The 16318-nt window shown below is 35.4% G+C and overlaps 10 protein-coding genes across 10 annotated transcripts; 2 read left to right on the forward strand and 8 right to left on the reverse strand.

Annotated features, from left to right (window-relative positions):
• Nucleotides 1-19: 19 nt before the first annotated feature.
• On the reverse strand, nucleotides 20-1707 carry BMR1_03g04615 (conserved Plasmodium protein, unknown function; the record flags this gene model as incomplete). The annotated part of the gene is made up of 4 exons (XM_021482287.1): nucleotides 20-685; nucleotides 917-1464; nucleotides 1537-1627; nucleotides 1648-1707. The coding sequence occupies 4 exons, from the start codon at nucleotides 1705-1707 to the stop codon at nucleotides 20-22; spliced, it is 1365 nt and encodes a 454-aa protein (XP_021338822.1).
• A 127-nt stretch (nucleotides 1708-1834) lies between these two features.
• On the reverse strand, nucleotides 1835-3118 carry BMR1_03g04620 (hypothetical protein; the record flags this gene model as incomplete). The annotated part of the gene is made up of 1 exon (XM_012794079.1): nucleotides 1835-3118. One exon carries the CDS (start codon nucleotides 3116-3118, stop codon nucleotides 1835-1837), a length of 1284 nt encoding a protein of 427 aa, XP_012649533.1.
• A 648-nt stretch (nucleotides 3119-3766) lies between these two features.
• BMR1_03g04625 (Prefoldin subunit 3) lies at nucleotides 3767-4456 on the reverse strand (the record flags this gene model as incomplete). The annotated part of the gene is made up of 5 exons (XM_021482288.1): nucleotides 3767-3895; nucleotides 3919-4095; nucleotides 4165-4276; nucleotides 4297-4367; nucleotides 4388-4456. The coding sequence occupies 5 exons, from the start codon at nucleotides 4454-4456 to the stop codon at nucleotides 3767-3769; spliced, it is 558 nt and encodes a 185-aa protein (XP_021338823.1).
• BMR1_03g04630 (p25-alpha family protein, putative) lies at nucleotides 4664-5097 on the forward strand (the record flags this gene model as incomplete). Its single annotated transcript, XM_012794081.1, has 2 exons — nucleotides 4664-4813; nucleotides 4876-5097. 2 exons carry the CDS (start codon nucleotides 4664-4666, stop codon nucleotides 5095-5097), a joined length of 372 nt encoding a protein of 123 aa, XP_012649535.1.
• BMR1_03g04635 (ATP synthase delta (OSCP) subunit) lies at nucleotides 5241-5942 on the reverse strand (the record flags this gene model as incomplete). The annotated part of the gene is made up of 3 exons (XM_021482289.1): nucleotides 5241-5330; nucleotides 5352-5456; nucleotides 5478-5942. The coding sequence occupies 3 exons, from the start codon at nucleotides 5940-5942 to the stop codon at nucleotides 5241-5243; spliced, it is 660 nt and encodes a 219-aa protein (XP_021338824.1).
• Nucleotides 6503-9047, reverse strand: BMR1_03g04636 (F-type H+-transporting ATPase oligomycin sensitivity conferral; the record flags this gene model as incomplete). The annotated part of the gene is made up of 2 exons (XM_012794083.2): nucleotides 6503-8225; nucleotides 8491-9047. The coding sequence occupies 2 exons, from the start codon at nucleotides 9045-9047 to the stop codon at nucleotides 6503-6505; spliced, it is 2280 nt and encodes a 759-aa protein (XP_012649537.2).
• Nucleotides 9040-9657, reverse strand: BMR1_03g04637 (hypothetical protein; the record flags this gene model as incomplete). Its single annotated transcript, XM_021482290.1, has 1 exon — nucleotides 9040-9657. The coding sequence occupies one exon, from the start codon at nucleotides 9655-9657 to the stop codon at nucleotides 9040-9042; it is 618 nt and encodes a 205-aa protein (XP_021338825.1).
• BMR1_03g04645 (Pantothenate kinase 4) lies at nucleotides 9840-10727 on the forward strand (the record flags this gene model as incomplete). The annotated part of the gene is made up of 1 exon (XM_012794084.1): nucleotides 9840-10727. The coding sequence occupies one exon, from the start codon at nucleotides 9840-9842 to the stop codon at nucleotides 10725-10727; it is 888 nt and encodes a 295-aa protein (XP_012649538.1).
• BMR1_03g04650 (adenosinetriphosphatase) lies at nucleotides 10947-14167 on the reverse strand (the record flags this gene model as incomplete). The annotated part of the gene is given in 5 exon segments (XM_012794085.1): nucleotides 10947-11207; nucleotides 11232-11424; nucleotides 11444-11616; nucleotides 12039-12657; nucleotides 12681-14167. The coding sequence occupies 5 exon segments, from the start codon at nucleotides 14165-14167 to the stop codon at nucleotides 10947-10949; spliced, it is 2733 nt and encodes a 910-aa protein (XP_012649539.1).
• Nucleotides 14742-16270, reverse strand: BMR1_03g04655 (conserved Plasmodium protein, unknown function; the record flags this gene model as incomplete). Its single annotated transcript, XM_021482291.1, has 7 exons — nucleotides 14742-15275; nucleotides 15296-15482; nucleotides 15503-15661; nucleotides 15682-15848; nucleotides 15873-16031; nucleotides 16055-16150; nucleotides 16172-16270. The coding sequence occupies 7 exons, from the start codon at nucleotides 16268-16270 to the stop codon at nucleotides 14742-14744; spliced, it is 1401 nt and encodes a 466-aa protein (XP_021338826.1).
• Between the last annotated feature and the right edge of the window lie 48 nt (nucleotides 16271-16318).

Here is a 16318-nt window from a genome sequence, read left to right on the forward strand (position 1 = left end):
ATTTACAGAAATACAATATTTACAAGTTCACATTAAAGTAGACCTTCGGTTGCAATCTAAATGAGGGTATACTATCTGGGCACAAATCCTTGTCATTAGCAAAGCCCAAAGTCAACGTCAGTGGACCAAGTTGATAATTTGTATACCATTGTAAATTTCCCCGTCCAGGCCTTCTTATCATCGCAGTCAGACCCAGGCCCATATGCAACCCCCTGTTCAATTTACCAGACATTAATTGTCGCCTGAGTAATTGATTCGGAGGGATATTTATTAGAAGTTGTGCAGTTTTCTCTAAAATCATTCTAACCCTTTTCTCGGCTTCCTCATTCGTGTTACCTAGTATGTTATTTGCAGATTTCCTGTAAAACTCAAGGGCATCTTCTAGGCAATTGTCTATTGTATCAGCTGTTGGCTTGTTAGGTGCCTTTGACATTTCCCTAAGTACCAGCGAATACAAATAGTTAATGGCCCCAAGTTCAAGCGTAGAATTGATGTCAGAAATAGCAAAACTTCTAAATTGCTCATACGAGTCATCGCTAGATACTCGAATCGTGCTATTCCTAAACAAACTGCCTAACACCTGTGCGAGCGTACTTTGTAATAAAGGTATTTTGGATATTGTGCGAAAATCGCGCTCATCTTCACACTTTAGTACTCTCTTATACATATCAGAGTCTGCAAATACCTAAATTAGCAGGGTGAATAATATTCGTACCCAACATCGCTTTTGAAGCTATTGATAGGCTGTTTCTATAATTTTTATATGTTTGTTGGTTCTAAACCCATCGTTTGTATTCATAAAAAACAGTCTATAAGTATGAGCATACAATAATAAATAAGTATAATATAATGTATGTGTAGGCAAATAAATTTTGTATACTAATATGTTAAAACTCGTAATATAATCGTTACATACCAGTGGGTTAAAACTCGTAAGAAGCTTCTCCCTTTCATCAATTCTGTCGAAGGCCACTCTCTTTTGTTTCCCCAGCACAGTCAGTATTTTTTCATATGACAAATTACTTCTACAAAATAACATTTCGCTATTTATATTTTTAATTATTGTAATGTTATGTGTATTCGCCAAGTAATTATTCAGTAAATCCAAATGCTTATCACTAATATTCTTGGGCAACAATGCAAATATTCTTGCGCCATTGTTATTATTCTCCTTTAGAAATTGTAAAGTCTGCTTGATGTTCTGGTGTAATTCAATTCGATCATCTGCTGATACTTTGATAAGTTGTGTCGGAATGTAGAGAATGATTTTTTGTGATAAGAGGCAAATGTCGTTGCAATGTGAGTCGTTTATCCCATAATCAAGATCTAGTAACATTTCAGGCTTTCCCTCACTGTAGTATAGGTACGATTGTGGATTGAGAGGACCGCCAAAAATACTATATTCACTATTTGATATATTGGCCGCATTCTTCAACTCTTGCCGTAATTCTGGTTCATTAAATCCTGAATTAGTTTAAGTATATTATATTTTTAGTTTAAAAAATCCATAAAATAATAAAATAAAAACTAACTAACCTATACACGTAATCAATTTGGAGTTACGGTTGGTATGAGGTTTCAACGTGGAAGACAGATGGTCGACATGCGATGAAATTGTCAAATTAGCCTAAATTAGTTATTTTATACTTTCTTGTATAGCTTTTGTGCATTTACTACTTGGAAGGCACATAATATATACAGTAACATGTGTCTACCGGTATTGGCGCAGTTCGATGCGATATTTATAAATGTTACATAAGTATAATGGTAAAATTACTATTATTTATGTGGTAACAGATTAGTGATATCAGTAAGATTTTTAATAAATATACAGTTATTTTTTGGGCTTATACTTAACATCCACCCTAGGTCTCTTACAGACTGCACTGGCTATACAAGAACCCATACTGTTGGGCATGTTTCCCTTATCACTAGATTCAATGCTTGTCAAGCTAGTGCTGGAACAAGTTTTTTGGAATAAATCTTTACAAATATCTTCCGTTTCTAGTGCCTCGAATGTTAAGTGTCGTACTTGTTTCCAAAGGTGATACCTTCGGGTCTTCTTCCAGATGTAGTAAAAGTCGACAATCTCACCAACAGATTTGGTAGGTATTAGTTGGTGTAACTTGTAGAATTCCTTTCCCAGCCGAAAAATTGCTAGCTCAAAAAGAACCACTTCCTTTGGTCCCCAAAGGTCAATGACTTGATTTTTGCGATATTGGCTGCACAATAATTTATATCCGGTCCAAATACGATTCCACGACATAACAACTTGCTTCCTGTCTACGCAATCAAAACTTGCCAATTTCTTATATGTAATTTGTGGCAGTTCCAATAATGAATGTCCCAGATACATTTCCTCACAAATGTGGCAATAATTGTCAATACATTGTGTGCGATAGGTTAGCTGTAATTTGCCGCCGCATTCCATATTTTCATCACAATCCATCTCTGCGGCAGCAGGAGTAGCTTGCTTAATGATTTCTTCAAATTGATCACTGGACTGTGAATCTTTTAAACTATGTTTGATGGCGAGAGCCAGTTCCTGTTCGAAAGAATCCTCAGAACTTCTGGTCCATTTTTGAATTCTGTGAGATTTATTATCTCTCACTACACTTTTTATGGTACCTTTTTTCGTGGCTTGACTGCCTGAATTTTGACCCAACCCCTTGCCACCATCATGGCCAGAAGTAGTCTCATTCATTTTACCTAAATCATTGTCTGAAGTCTGAACATCATCTGTACTTCGCTTATCCACATGGTTATCATTCAATTGCTTTGGATAATTCTGGTTTTTGCTGCTTACAGAATCAGCTTTACTAATTAGTGACGTAATGGAATCAACCGACTCGTTCAGTTCACTCCCGTTAGCAATACATTCGCTGTCAAAACTCTCATCCGCATCATCGAACAGAGTGTTTTCAATTTTAACAATAGAACTCGTAGAAAAATCTTTGATATCCAAATCATCCCTCTTGGTAATATTATTGTTGGCAGGCAGGTGTTCCTTGATTATATGTTTGAGGAGATTGTCTCCTTGTGGATTTGATTCCACAGAAGCTAATATCTGAGCTGCCTTGTTCTCCCGTTTCACTTTGCGCTTCCACGGATTGAACATGACACTCACATATCAACTATACTCGGCATAAAATAACAACTAGAGGGATCAACATCATGCATCATCACTAGCAAAGCACTACAAGCACCAGCAGGCGACCCAGCCTACGCACAGACGTATGTAGAGGCACAACTAAATACGGAAGATATACGTCAATAAACAGGACAAAAGCACCCAAGCCAATGAACAAACAAAAAGAGGCAGACCCCTCCCGCCAAAGAATTTCGGCAGATAACTATTTACTGGCTAAAACGAAGTCTAATAAAGATGCATAGACGATGTAACATTTCTACAGAGTGAGACAAATGGTTAATTTTGGAAAGCCATGAGACCACTCAGAATCACCCTGTCCGACGCCGCACCAGAGGTGCTACGCTTTCATCGACGCGAAATGAACTGAGTTCAATTGCTTAATTCCAGGACCGGCAGAGTGTAGAAATCATCATCGCGGTTGCTAACTTTGTCAGTCGCTGTTGCGTGAGACGATAGGGTTCACTATAGAAATGATCCCGTACGAGCACAGTCGACGGCTATGTAGGGTAAGTCGTTAACCCACTTATTCCATCCACGCACTGCGGCCCTACACTATAATGTATATATTATAATATATTTTTTACAAATTAATGATACACTGTTAATAGATGATAATTACTGATCGGAATGTTGTATTTTTGTCGAATCATTTGCCTTAGCTCTTTGTACGCAAAAATTGTGGATCCTAGACACATTCACCTCAGCGATTGTAATTTGTTCCCTAAGCCATTCTATTTCATTTTTCTGCATCACTAGACCCAGCATACCAGTTCTAAACTGGAGGTGGAAAACCCCTCATGATGTTTTTTTATCAATTCTATTGCTTCCAGAATTGGATACTCAACTAGTGTATTAGCTCCCAGCCACAGGAAAACGGTGTTAGACGGGGGTATATTGGCTTCGGCATATAGGCTATCAGTTACTTTGAAATAAAGATTGAGGCTCTAGGTTAATTTGTTCGGAAATAGGGGGAATTGAAATATTTCAATAAAACTACGAAAAATATTTCTTACCTCCTCCTTAGCGAGTTTCTCAAGTGAAAAAAGAGCATCCTTTAATTCTGGTGCTTTTGATTCCATAGCGTTGAGTTTAGATATCATGGTTCTTTCTATGAACAAATATTTGCTAAATAAGTAAGAAAATACGCTAGCAACTCCCTTGCGGCATTTCTAGTGAGAATTGGATCGGTGTCTCCTATTAATTCTTCAATATTTTCCTAAATATGATACAGCGTACAATGAATTTAGCCTTGGGTATATTACTAGTACCATCTTCAATGATCAAATTTTTTATTATAATGTTCATTGGTACAATGACAGTGATTTTCAGCAGTAAAAATAGGAAATTGTGTTGTTTAATGCGATTGTTACTGTATGTAGGGTCGGATCTCTTCTATGGATTACATTAACGTGTTATCTATTATTGAATTAAGATTCAATAATGTACAGATTGGTACATTTTACTATGAGTCTGACATAATTATTAACAAATGAACATCGTAACTAGGTAACAATGTGTTTAGAAAAATTTGTAAGATATAGTAACAATTGTAACATGATGGAAGGAAGAATGTTTATAAAATTATGTAAAGAAGCTAAACTAATAGATGCTAATTTAACTAGTGCCAATTGTGATATAGCATATGTTCAGACTGTAAAAAGGGTATGTCTACAGTTTCTATAGAAATGTCAAAAACAGTGTCAATACATAAATGATTAATACAGGGTCAAAAATTCCTAGACTACGAAGGTTTCATAAAAGTGTTAGAAGAAATAGCATTTATTAAAGGAGTGCCCTTGGAATGTGTTATTGAAAAAATTGAATCGACAAACGGGCCCACATACATATCCAAAACTACTACCAAGCCCAATAGATTATATGATGATAAGCACAAGTATACGGGCACACATTCTAGGAGGTACAGTCTGTCTGTAGATTTTAACTAGATAATATTAATCATTAATAAAAAATTGTAATTATCCTATCAGTTGTAACTAGTATTAATAGCTGTATATTATACTAATTAGTAACGAAATGATACACAATAGTGTTGAATTTAACACAGTACTGTAATTTGCGAGGAGATATTTTACGAGTTAAGAATCTTATTAATTGTATTCAATTTCCCGGCAACAGACGAATCCAATACTTTACCATCTATTTTAGTAATCAATCCTCCCTGAATCAACTGTGCACATACCATTATTTCTGGAGATTCTATAAAATCGATCACAGGCTCCTTATTATTTCCCAGTCTTTTATAAAGAGCTGCCTTAATTTTTTCCTTATTCTCTTGCGATAAAACCTATATAACCAAGTCCTGTACTTGTGCATGTAAAACTTGGCAAGGGACCTTTCCCTGCTCCCTCAAATTGATTTTTTCCAATATATTGACAAACTTAGAAAGGCTATCAATTCTCTTATTTTCAAACATCAAGCTTATGCAGGAAAGGGTTATCTTGTCAAATTCTAACTGCTCCCCTAGGAATTTCAACTTGATTTCCTTGTCTAATGAAGGTTTTAAGATGAAATTTTGAAAGTCTTTACTATTCAAGCACATAGAATTTAAGTTTTGAAAATCTTTCAAGACCTTATCAGCTTTTTTAGCGTTATTTGACACCTTGTACAATGCTTTAGCATATGTGCCAAGTATTCCATGCCCCTCAAACGATTCAGTGGTAGCACTAGTGGAAAAAGTAAACATATTAGTATTTATGGGTGCTATTTTGCACAAATTAAATGGGCTATTTATGCAAATAACTGATTTATTAAATATACTACGTCGGAGCATATGTGACCCCATGGCATGTAACAACTAGTTATCCATCCATTCATCACATGTCAGGCGCTAGACACTATACATTGCGTTTGTGCGTTGTATATTCTTTAATATTCATTTGATAAGTTTAGGGTATGTGTGTTAGTTTTCAAGTCCAATATATTTTGATAAATACCACGTTCGCCACAATAACGCACGTTCCTCCATTATATCAAATTACTTCTTTTTATGTATATTTCACTCGATCAATATTATTATATTTTGACTATATATGTGCGGAAGCTTTTTATTTTAACGTTTAAAACTAATCATTTTGATTGACCTTTCAGTTCATTATTTTTATGTATGATTAATCTACTATTAAACAAATAAGCAGGTAAATAATTAGATTGCTGGTATGCAGCACACAATTAATTATTGTTATGATAACTGATAGATGACGGCGTATTACTTAACAACAAGTACTGTTGTAAACAAAAATTGAAAAAAGTTAAAATTTTAAAATCTTCATTAAAAAGATGTCGTAAATTCTATCTGGCATCATATAATTAAAAAATTAACTGATCAATTCTTTATAGTTCATCGTCCTTAATATCGTCCAAATTCATACTCATATCGCTGTCAGCACTGGCGTTTCCATCGTTTGTTTCCACTGCCTCACTCAGCTTGCTATTCTTGCTAATAAGGCTATCCAAGGTATCTGATTGGACTTTGATTTTTTCACTCAAAAATTGGTAAGCGGCATTGGAAATTGTCTGTGAATCTTCCAGCATGAAACCACTGGCCAACTTAGCAGTATCATAGATCAACTTGGCGGCATCAGTAAACTCTGGTGATTTCCCAGAGACAGTATGTATCTCTAATAATCTGACAATTAGTGGGTGTTCAGGGTTAACTTGGAACACCTTATTCCGTTGCACCACGCCTTTATCAAACTTGTTTATTGTGTAAGATTTCATTGCCCTTTCCATTTGCGCGCTCATTCCCCACTCAGTAGCTTGTACAGCACAGGGTGAATCTAAAAGCTTGTCATTATACTCAACCCTAGATACATCTTCAAGGACATCTTTTAGGTCCGATTGGAATGACTTAAATACCTTTTTGTAAATATCATGTCTCTCCTTATCTGCATCGCCAAGGTCAAGTTTCCCTTTCTGAATCGACTTAAATTGGAATTCCTTATATGAAGCTGAACGTGAAAGGCATGATTCATCCAATGAGTCAAATAGGAATAGAACATCTATGTCTTTTTTCTTGAAAATTTGTAATTGTGGAATCTTCTCAACTTGACTGTAAGTCTCACCAGACGCGTAGTAAATGATCTTATTATCCCCAACTACTTCTTTAATATATTTATCCAAAGTCAGTTTGCCATCACGGTGCCTCAAACTGTGGAATAACAATAGGTCTAGTATCTTAGCACGATTGGAGTGGTCTTCGTAACATCCAACCTTTAGAGATCCTTGGAAAGATTGCCAAAACTTGCTAAATGTTGTGGTTTCGTTGCTATCAGTATTAGATTCATCTTCAGATTTCAGCTGGCTAATCTTATCTAACACCTTCCTAACTATCTTCTTGGATACCACACTCAGTGTCTTATTGTGCTGAATTGTCTCCCTGGAAATATTCAAAGACATATCCTCGCAGTCTACAATACCATAGAGGTTGAACAAATATCGTGGGATGAAATTTGGTAGGTCGACAGATACCAGAACTCGTTTAATATAAAGTTTGACATTGTGTGATTGCTTTGAGTAGTCGAGGAATTCGCTAGGCGGTCTACCTGGAATAAATAATAGTGCCTTAAATTCAACATCTCCTTCCCCTCTAAAATGAATTGTGGTCAGTGGATCCTGGGAGTCCCCAGAGATTGCCTTATAGAAATTTTTATACTCATCATCAGTCACTTCCTTTGGTGGCCTTAACCAAAGCGGCTGTTTATCATTCAAGTGGTGCCACTTATTAGTTTCATCTTCACTGGACAATTTAGATTCATTGGCAGAACCATCGGAGTTTATAATGCTTACTTGTTCTGGGTTTAGATTCAAGCCGTCAATTGAGAGGTTGGGCTGAGAACTTGGTTTACCATACAAGAATATTTGGTGTGGGATAAAGCTATTGTATTTATTAATCAATGTTTTGAGCTTATCGAAATTTAGGTACTCCTTGGAATCTTCTTTGAGAAATAGTGTGACACGAGTGCCACGAGGGATTGTGTTACCTTTAGGATCCTTGTAAATTTTGTAAGAGTGGTCAGAAGTGGATGATTCCCAAATATACTGATCGTGACCATGTCTATATATGTGATGTTATATGTGGGATTCAAATTTTTGTAAAAATGTCTAAAGTAGTAATAAAAAATCACAACAAATTATAAGTGGATGTGAGAAGTGTAAGTAAAGTTAAGATATTATTTATTTGTAAATTGAATAAAATTTGTCTGTTAGCACTTTTTTAAAATAACATTAAAAATTATAAAATGTCCATAAGTCCAATACATAAATAAGAAAAAAAAATGCGTGAACCTAATTTTTTATTTAAAAAATCAATAAATACTCACCTTTTGGACTGAACCACGACCCTATCGGCGACCAAAAATGCCGAATAAAATCCAACGCCAAACTGACCAATCAAATTAGCATTAGCATTTTCTTTCATGGCATTCAAAAAATTCTTAGTACCTGACTTTGCAATGGTACCCAAATTAGTCATCATATCATCCTTTGACATACCAATTCCACTGTCAAAAATGGACAGTGTTGTATCGTCAAAAGACACTCGTATGTTTAGGTTGTGAGACGGTTCATTTGATTCTATCTCATTTAACCTCGCCTTCTCTAAGGCATCGGATGCATTAGAAATTAATTCCCTAATAAATATCTCCTTGTTAGTGTATATGGAATTGACAATAATATCTAACAGTCTAGTTACTTCGGTTTGATATGCAAAACTTTCACTAGATTCAGCAGCCGAATCCAACTCGCTGAGTGACAGGCGAGATTCGATATCATTGTCAGTGAATTGATCAAACTCAGACAATTTTGTATCCTGACATCCTATTGGAGGCGTTACTAGTATACACAAAATTGATATAATACTAAAAATGTGTCTATTCATTATATAACACACCCCACAGGGAGGCTGTTTTTTGAATCAACATCACTTGTTGACTATCTTCTATTATACATGGTAGCTTTTGTAATTCAAAAAGTTCATTATAAATGCTAAGCAAGGGTTTAAGTTGTTCTACGTCGTGTGATTTCCAAATGTCGAGAATTTGACTCTTGAAACACTGGTCAAATTTATCGTAGTCCAATAGTTCAATGGTGTGTCTCGGATATAGGTCCTGTAAATCAACTAATATACAATGCAAAGCCATTTTTATCAATTTCAACCGTTTCTGGGCAGAATCTTTGGGTGTTTCCTTCATCAATTTTTCTAGTAGATCGTGATTGCTCCACTTGTTAAGGGCGTCCAATGTACCTGATATGGATAGATTTTGTATAGTTTTAACGCTGTGCTGTTCGAGGTGTATTCGAGGTTGCTTTTTGGTCTTGTTCAAGTTATCTATTCTACATTGCACTGCTTTCTTGTAGGCTTCATCGGAGCCATATTTCTTAACGCTAAAACTACGATGCTTAACTTTGCCATCTTGCATATAATGGGCCACCCAGTTCTGTCGTTGCTCTTGGAAACTGACTCCCACGATCTTAGGCCGATTATCCATGGAAACTATCACATATATCGTGACTAATACCCTATGATATCAAATCCCACCTATATGTAATGACGATTTATACCATGCTACGGATAATATGCCTATGGGGTCTACATACATATATAAGTACAATTGCTTATTAATTTAACTATACTACATATAATAGAATTGTGACAAGAATCACAGCTGGTATGCTTTGTACTATTATTTCCGCCAACAACATCTATGGCTGCTACAGGGCAAGTGATGCTGATGTGGATTGTTTCCTAAAAACCCATAAAAATGACCTGATTTGGTACAATAAACTGGAAGATGTAGAGTGCAATCTCATATTTCAACTAAAATCCACCGCCACTATCAAGAATCTCAAAATTCACAATATATCAAGCAACGAAGTTTTGCCCAAAAGCATATACAATGGTATCTCATATATGACACTGAGATATGATGTGTTATTTGGATATAGCAAGTTAATACCGGAAATTGTTGGAAATTTTGACATTAAAAAATCCCTGGATATGCCAAAAATACAAACTGACCTATCTCCTCCCTACCTAGTAGTACATATAGCAGACGTCGTTACATATTGTTTGTATACTGAAAGCGAATGTAAATTTATGGGCGATTCACCCATTGGTATCAAATTTATCAGGAACCTTATCGACTATGATACTCTAAATATCGATAAAATGTTGAACATAGGTGATAATTCTACCGTTGATTTCCTGATATCGGATATATACAAGGATGGTTATGATTCAGTAGGTCTGCCAAAAAATTGCATAGCAGCATCACTAGCAAAGGCAAGCTGCGCCGAATATTGTGCAAAGGAAGATCTGTTCAAAAGTTTGATAATTGCATTCGCCTTTGACATAACCCACCATGCAATCATTTACGCCCAAATGAATGGTCTAGATACCATAGCATATTTAGGTGATTTGGTAAATGTTGAAAATGTGTGTAAAATAATACACTTTGCTGCAATGTTTAGGTCTTCCATGGGTGTAAATTCTGCGTTTTTCAAATACCCGCAATACATCGCACCCCTAGGCATGGCAGAAATTGGTGAGACTAACTGAACGAAATGAGATTAGTTAATCTGTAGACAAGTATAGCATTATTACTGCTTTCAATCAATTAGTTATTAATTGTATAGAAATAATTCAAAATCGCACCTTATGCATTGGATAGTTAAATTTTGGAAAGTCGATATAGGTTTGTTACGTATATTGTACAGTATTTTACATTGTTATTATTAGGTACTTTTACTTTATAAATTAATCAATTTATATGAGTAATCAACTCTTTTTTACAAGCTTAGCCACATATTCCGCACGTCTATGAAAGTCATTTGGCGATCGGGACTTGATAAACCAGTTGAACTTCCAACGGGGATCATTTTTAGCATATTCTGCAAATTTGTTCCACCTTCCATAATCAGTAATTGTCAACATATTAAGAATCCACCTATCCTCTTCATCGGTATAAACGCTCTTCCCCTTTCCAATCAAAGATATTGTGCCAGTTAAATATGCCGTTTTAACCTTCTCTACAGCCACCTAAAAAATATTTTTATTAATTACCTTGTGAATCGCCTTTTTCTTTGCAACAAGGGCATCCCCAGTCTCAATCCTTTTGATGAATTTTTGCCAGTCTGCAATTTGAGTGTAGCACTCCCAAAATTTATCCCTGTATGCCTTGACCTGTTCAACAGTTTTACATTCCACCACTGATGAAATGCCCTCAATGTCATCCCGCCCAAATTGTTCGTTACCCCTACATTAGTACATGTTACCTAATGAAATTAAGAAAATCACGGCGGGACCAATTTCCAAAACCTTGTGATATAAGCTGTTCCTTGAGCTTTCTTTCCTCCTCTAGACCCTCAGTTGAACCGGTGGCATTGTGACGTTCCAATTCTATGTTGTGTAATGTTAGTATGCGATCACGATCGTAAAATTGCCAGTCCTACATAACAAATATAATGATAATAATAACTGAAATAGTGGATCAGTAAGTTTTCATATATTATTTATAGGCTCATTTATGCATAAATATATTTAGTGAACAATAGGTTGATATAGATGGTCCACGTTCCAATTCCTATTGATATAACCACTGCTGTCTAACTATTGTCCATTATACAACCAAATAAATAAGATTGTCGGTTAGTTATGTAAAATAAATGTCATAATCCATAGTCTAACTTTATAGTCTAATGCTGTCATTTAGTAATACCCATAAATATTCATAAGAAGTTACACAACATTACTCAAATTTTATGTATATATAGTTATTTGTAAAGAATTTATGCGTTAAACAAGCAATATAATCATTCTCAATATGTTCCGTCCACTTGCTAATTGTAAATATTATTAATATGTTTTTACCTGCATATGTGGTAATTTTAGGGGAGTATGTACAACTGTATGTTTTGGAGGCATATACATCCCAGTATTGTCAGAACTTTGATCATTAGAGTCTTCACCCCACTCCTCATCAAAAAACTTAAGTCTTTGTCTCAATCTCCTAGCCTCACGCGTCCTTCCAGCATGCTGAGATTCCTGTAGCGCCTTAGACTCCTGCACAATGTTGTTCCAAGCCTCTTTGTCTTTGCTATAGTTAATCCCCTCAAATTCATACAATGAGTGTTGTGTAGTAGCGCTAAAATCCAAAAGAGCCTTTTTAACGTGTGTTTGTAATTTGCTATTCAGTTTGGCAGCCTGTTCAGCACCCCTTGAAAGGATTGCATCCAAGTCATGATCGGTAATCTCATCGGTATCAGCCTTGAAAATATGGTCAGCTCCAAATTGAACCATAGCCAATAGTTCACTTGCACCCACTCGGCCCGATTTGCCCTGTTTTGAATGGCTTAATCTTCCTTGTTGAATGACTGCTGAATCCAATTGTAGCTTAAGTGTAGCACGCTCAATGACCTTTTCCTCAATTGTATGTTCATGAACCAATCTATATACGCTAACTGGTCTAGTTTGTCCGATCCTGTGTGCCCTAGATAATTAATCACCATTTACCTATCAACGGCCTGAAGATCAACCTGTGGATTCCAATCTGAATCATATAGTACTACTACATTTGCCGAGGCTAAGTTAATACCTAACCCTCCAGCTCTAGTGGAGAGAAGGAATAAGAAAACAGTACTGCCTTCCTTATTGTATTCTGAAATTTGGTAATCACGATCATGCGTTTCAGTGTTACCATCAATTCGAAAGTAACTATAACCTCTCATTCTGCAATAGTCTTCAAGTATATCCAGCATCCTGGTCATTTGGCTAAACAACAAGGCTCTGGATCCTTCTTCGTATAAACGGGATAAAAGTTTATCCAACACTTTTAGTTTGCCAGCCGCTTCAACCAGATGTTCACCAAAAGGGTCTAGATTGCGATTCTCATAACCTTCGAACAAATATGGGTGATTGCATGCTTTTCGTAATTGCATTGCTAAATTTAATAACTGTACATTAGATGTCGGGTTTTGTGAGTTAAGGTTTATATATTCATTACCATTATCATGGGATACGTCTAATGCATTTTTTCTTAGTAAATCTTGATATAGTCTTTTTTGGATACCCCTAAGGGGTATCATTAGCAACATCTCGTTTTTAGAAGGCATATCTTGCAGTACATCTTTCTTAGCCCTTCTCAGCATAAAAGGTCTCAGTATAGCATGTAATCGCTTAACAATCTCCAAATTGTGCTTCTCTCTATCTTCATTTTGCATGCTTTCTGCAGCTGTAAAATTAAACATTTCTTCGAATTCCTCACTAGAGGAAAAAATCTCGGGAAACAAAAAATTCAAGAGAGCCCAAAGTTCTTTTAAATTGTTTTGCAATGGAGTTCCCGTGATCAATAATCGGTATTCCGTGCTTAGTGACCTAACAACAACACTCAACTTCGATAATTCATTCTTAATCCTATGTGCTTCATCGATTATTATATAGTTCCAAGAAATTCGATTCAACGGTCCCTTAGCCTTACAGCATGTTTCATAACTAGTAACGAATACGTTGTACTTGGTTGGATCTAGTTCAGTTGCTATCATTTGAGACCGCTCTTCCCTATTACCCAAAAATTTCAAACAACGAAGTGAAGGGCAAAAACGTTTAAGCTCGTTCATCCAATTGCCTATAGTGGATTTTGGGGCTAGTATCAAATGCGGACCTTCTATGCCTCTGGATTCCTTTAGAAAGGCTAGTAGAGAAATTGTCTGGAAAGTTTTGCCCAAACCCATTTCATCAGCCAGGATGCCATTAAGACCACTATCATATAATCCTACTAGCCATTTAAGCCCTTCTAATTGATAAGGCTTAGTTTTCCCTATAATTATTGACGGTTGTTTGATATTTTTACCATCCGAAGACGAAATGCGTTCCCGTTTTCGCTTAACACCAGATTTTAAACCATCACCATTACTCCCCTTAACTAGAAGTTCGCGTACATAGCGTTCACCATTTTGTAGCAGCTTTTGGAGAGTAATAGGACCGTCAATCTCAATGTCCATTACTGATGGGGCGCGCTCACAATATTCAATTTCTTAATCTGAGGCTAAAGTTCGTTACTCGTTTCATAAATCGATTAACTTTGGTACACATTAGTATGAAGATTAATATTGTACATAATCACTGCAAAATATACATTACTTTGTGTCATTAAATTAATTACTACTACTAGATGCCTTGCTATTGTCATTATTGATGGTTATATTATTCTTATTATAGTGATTTTTAGTTGATGAAAGTTTAATTATTTACTTTAATAGCATTTATTTTGACTAAAAATATAATAAATTCAAATTTTTACCACAAAAATTAACTCAGTATATAAATATGTAGTTATTATGTTTGCGTTGGATGAAAAGGGATAATTTCATGTTTTTATAATTATTTCAATAATATATTTCGATTTGTGAAGTGGAAATCTTACACATCTATCCGCCTACCCATGGAAGTCTATCCATGGTGTCTATTTAATGCTAAATTATTTCTAATACGAAATCGCATATATTAAATATTAGTGGATAATAAAAATTAAGATTGGGGATTAGAAGACGTAATTTCGGATTTTCATTAACTATATTACGTGAATTCCTCCTTTAATATATAATTGCCCAATGAATTAATGTTCCTTATAGTAACCAAATGTCGCAAACTTAACTGGCTAGTGTTACTTCCAACAACTACATAGCGATCCCGTTCAGTGTGATAAAAGTGGATTTTATCTCCTTCACTCATATAACTTTTGGATCCTATTTGTATAATATCCAAATCGTCAAATTTGAGCGTAGGTGGGAATAATGGCAGAAGCGATGGTACGTTAACATATTCAGTGAATCTATCTAAATTTACATTTAAAGTGCTGGAAGTTTTTAGATATAATAGTACGTCCAACAGCATTCTTTGCTCAGATATAGTTAGAGCCCATACCCAATTGTTAAGTGTTTCCAGTGCATGGTTACACATACCACTTAATGTACTGCGATCAGCTTCAGTTAAAACCCCACCATTGCTCCACTTAACTTCCGAAAACACGCACATCTGTAGACATTGTAGGACAGATGTAGGTGTATGGAGATGGTGGATTAACTTTGATAGTCTATGTGCCTGTTGCATCTAAATTATCTATATTGTACCAATTCCGTTTTATGTGATTCATCTAATATCTGAACCAATAATAATAGCTGAAATGGTAGAGACTCATCAGATATAAGATTGAGTTTTACATTTAAATTGCTAATAGACAATCGGTAGTAGTTCAACCATAATGATATTTGTATTAACATATCTGGGTTATCGCCAATACACTTTTCTATGTCGCCCCTAAATAAACTATTGATTACCTAAAGTAGTCAAAATCAGTGCATCCAATACGATTAAATGCAGAAAGTAATTTAATTTTACTTTTAATGGAAATATCTTTGTTATTACGCATTAAAGAAACTACTGCATTTTGCAACTCTTCATTTTTTATACCGTGTCTACTGAATGCTTCAAATGTACTAAATAATAAGTGATATACCTATATAAATGGTGGTTATTTTGGGTTAAAATAGCTTGAGCTGCCAGTAAATTGATTGTCTTTTCATTATGTACAAGTAATTGTGATAACGAAGAGATGGCGAAACTCAATTCATTTTCTATGTCTTGAATTTTAAGTTCCAAATTAGCAATCAAAGGTTCTATGGCCTGTGTTAAATTGATTAGTATTACCCCTGGGTGGCAAATGTTAAGTCTACTAAAAATGGTAAGTAAATCAAGTATTCGCTTTGAAGAAGGAGGATTTATCGGTAGCAAATCTTCAATCCTCCCTATCACTGAGGATAAAATAGCTTCATTTGAATACCTAAGCTTATAGAAAGAGTTAAGCCCCTAAAATTAACTGTAATAATTACCTTCAAAAGTTGCAAGGGATAAAGACGGTCGGAGGCTTCAAAAAAAGTTTCCGATGCATCTTCCAACAGATTTATGTCAGTAATACGTCGAATTGCCTAAGTTACGAGTCATTCAACCATATGTTGCAGGGTTTTGATAATTTTATCAGGACCATGACTGCGTACATTAAGAAATTCTGGTAAAATAGGGATGTGTATCCAGGGATTCCTACTCATTGTGCCAAAATTGTAGTATTGCTAATTTGCAATGGTGATATACGATAA

This window comes from Babesia microti, chromosome III, assembly GCF_000691945.2.
Source record: "Babesia microti strain RI chromosome III, complete genome".
Taxonomy (NCBI): Eukaryota; Apicomplexa; class Aconoidasida; order Piroplasmida; family Babesiidae; genus Babesia; species Babesia microti.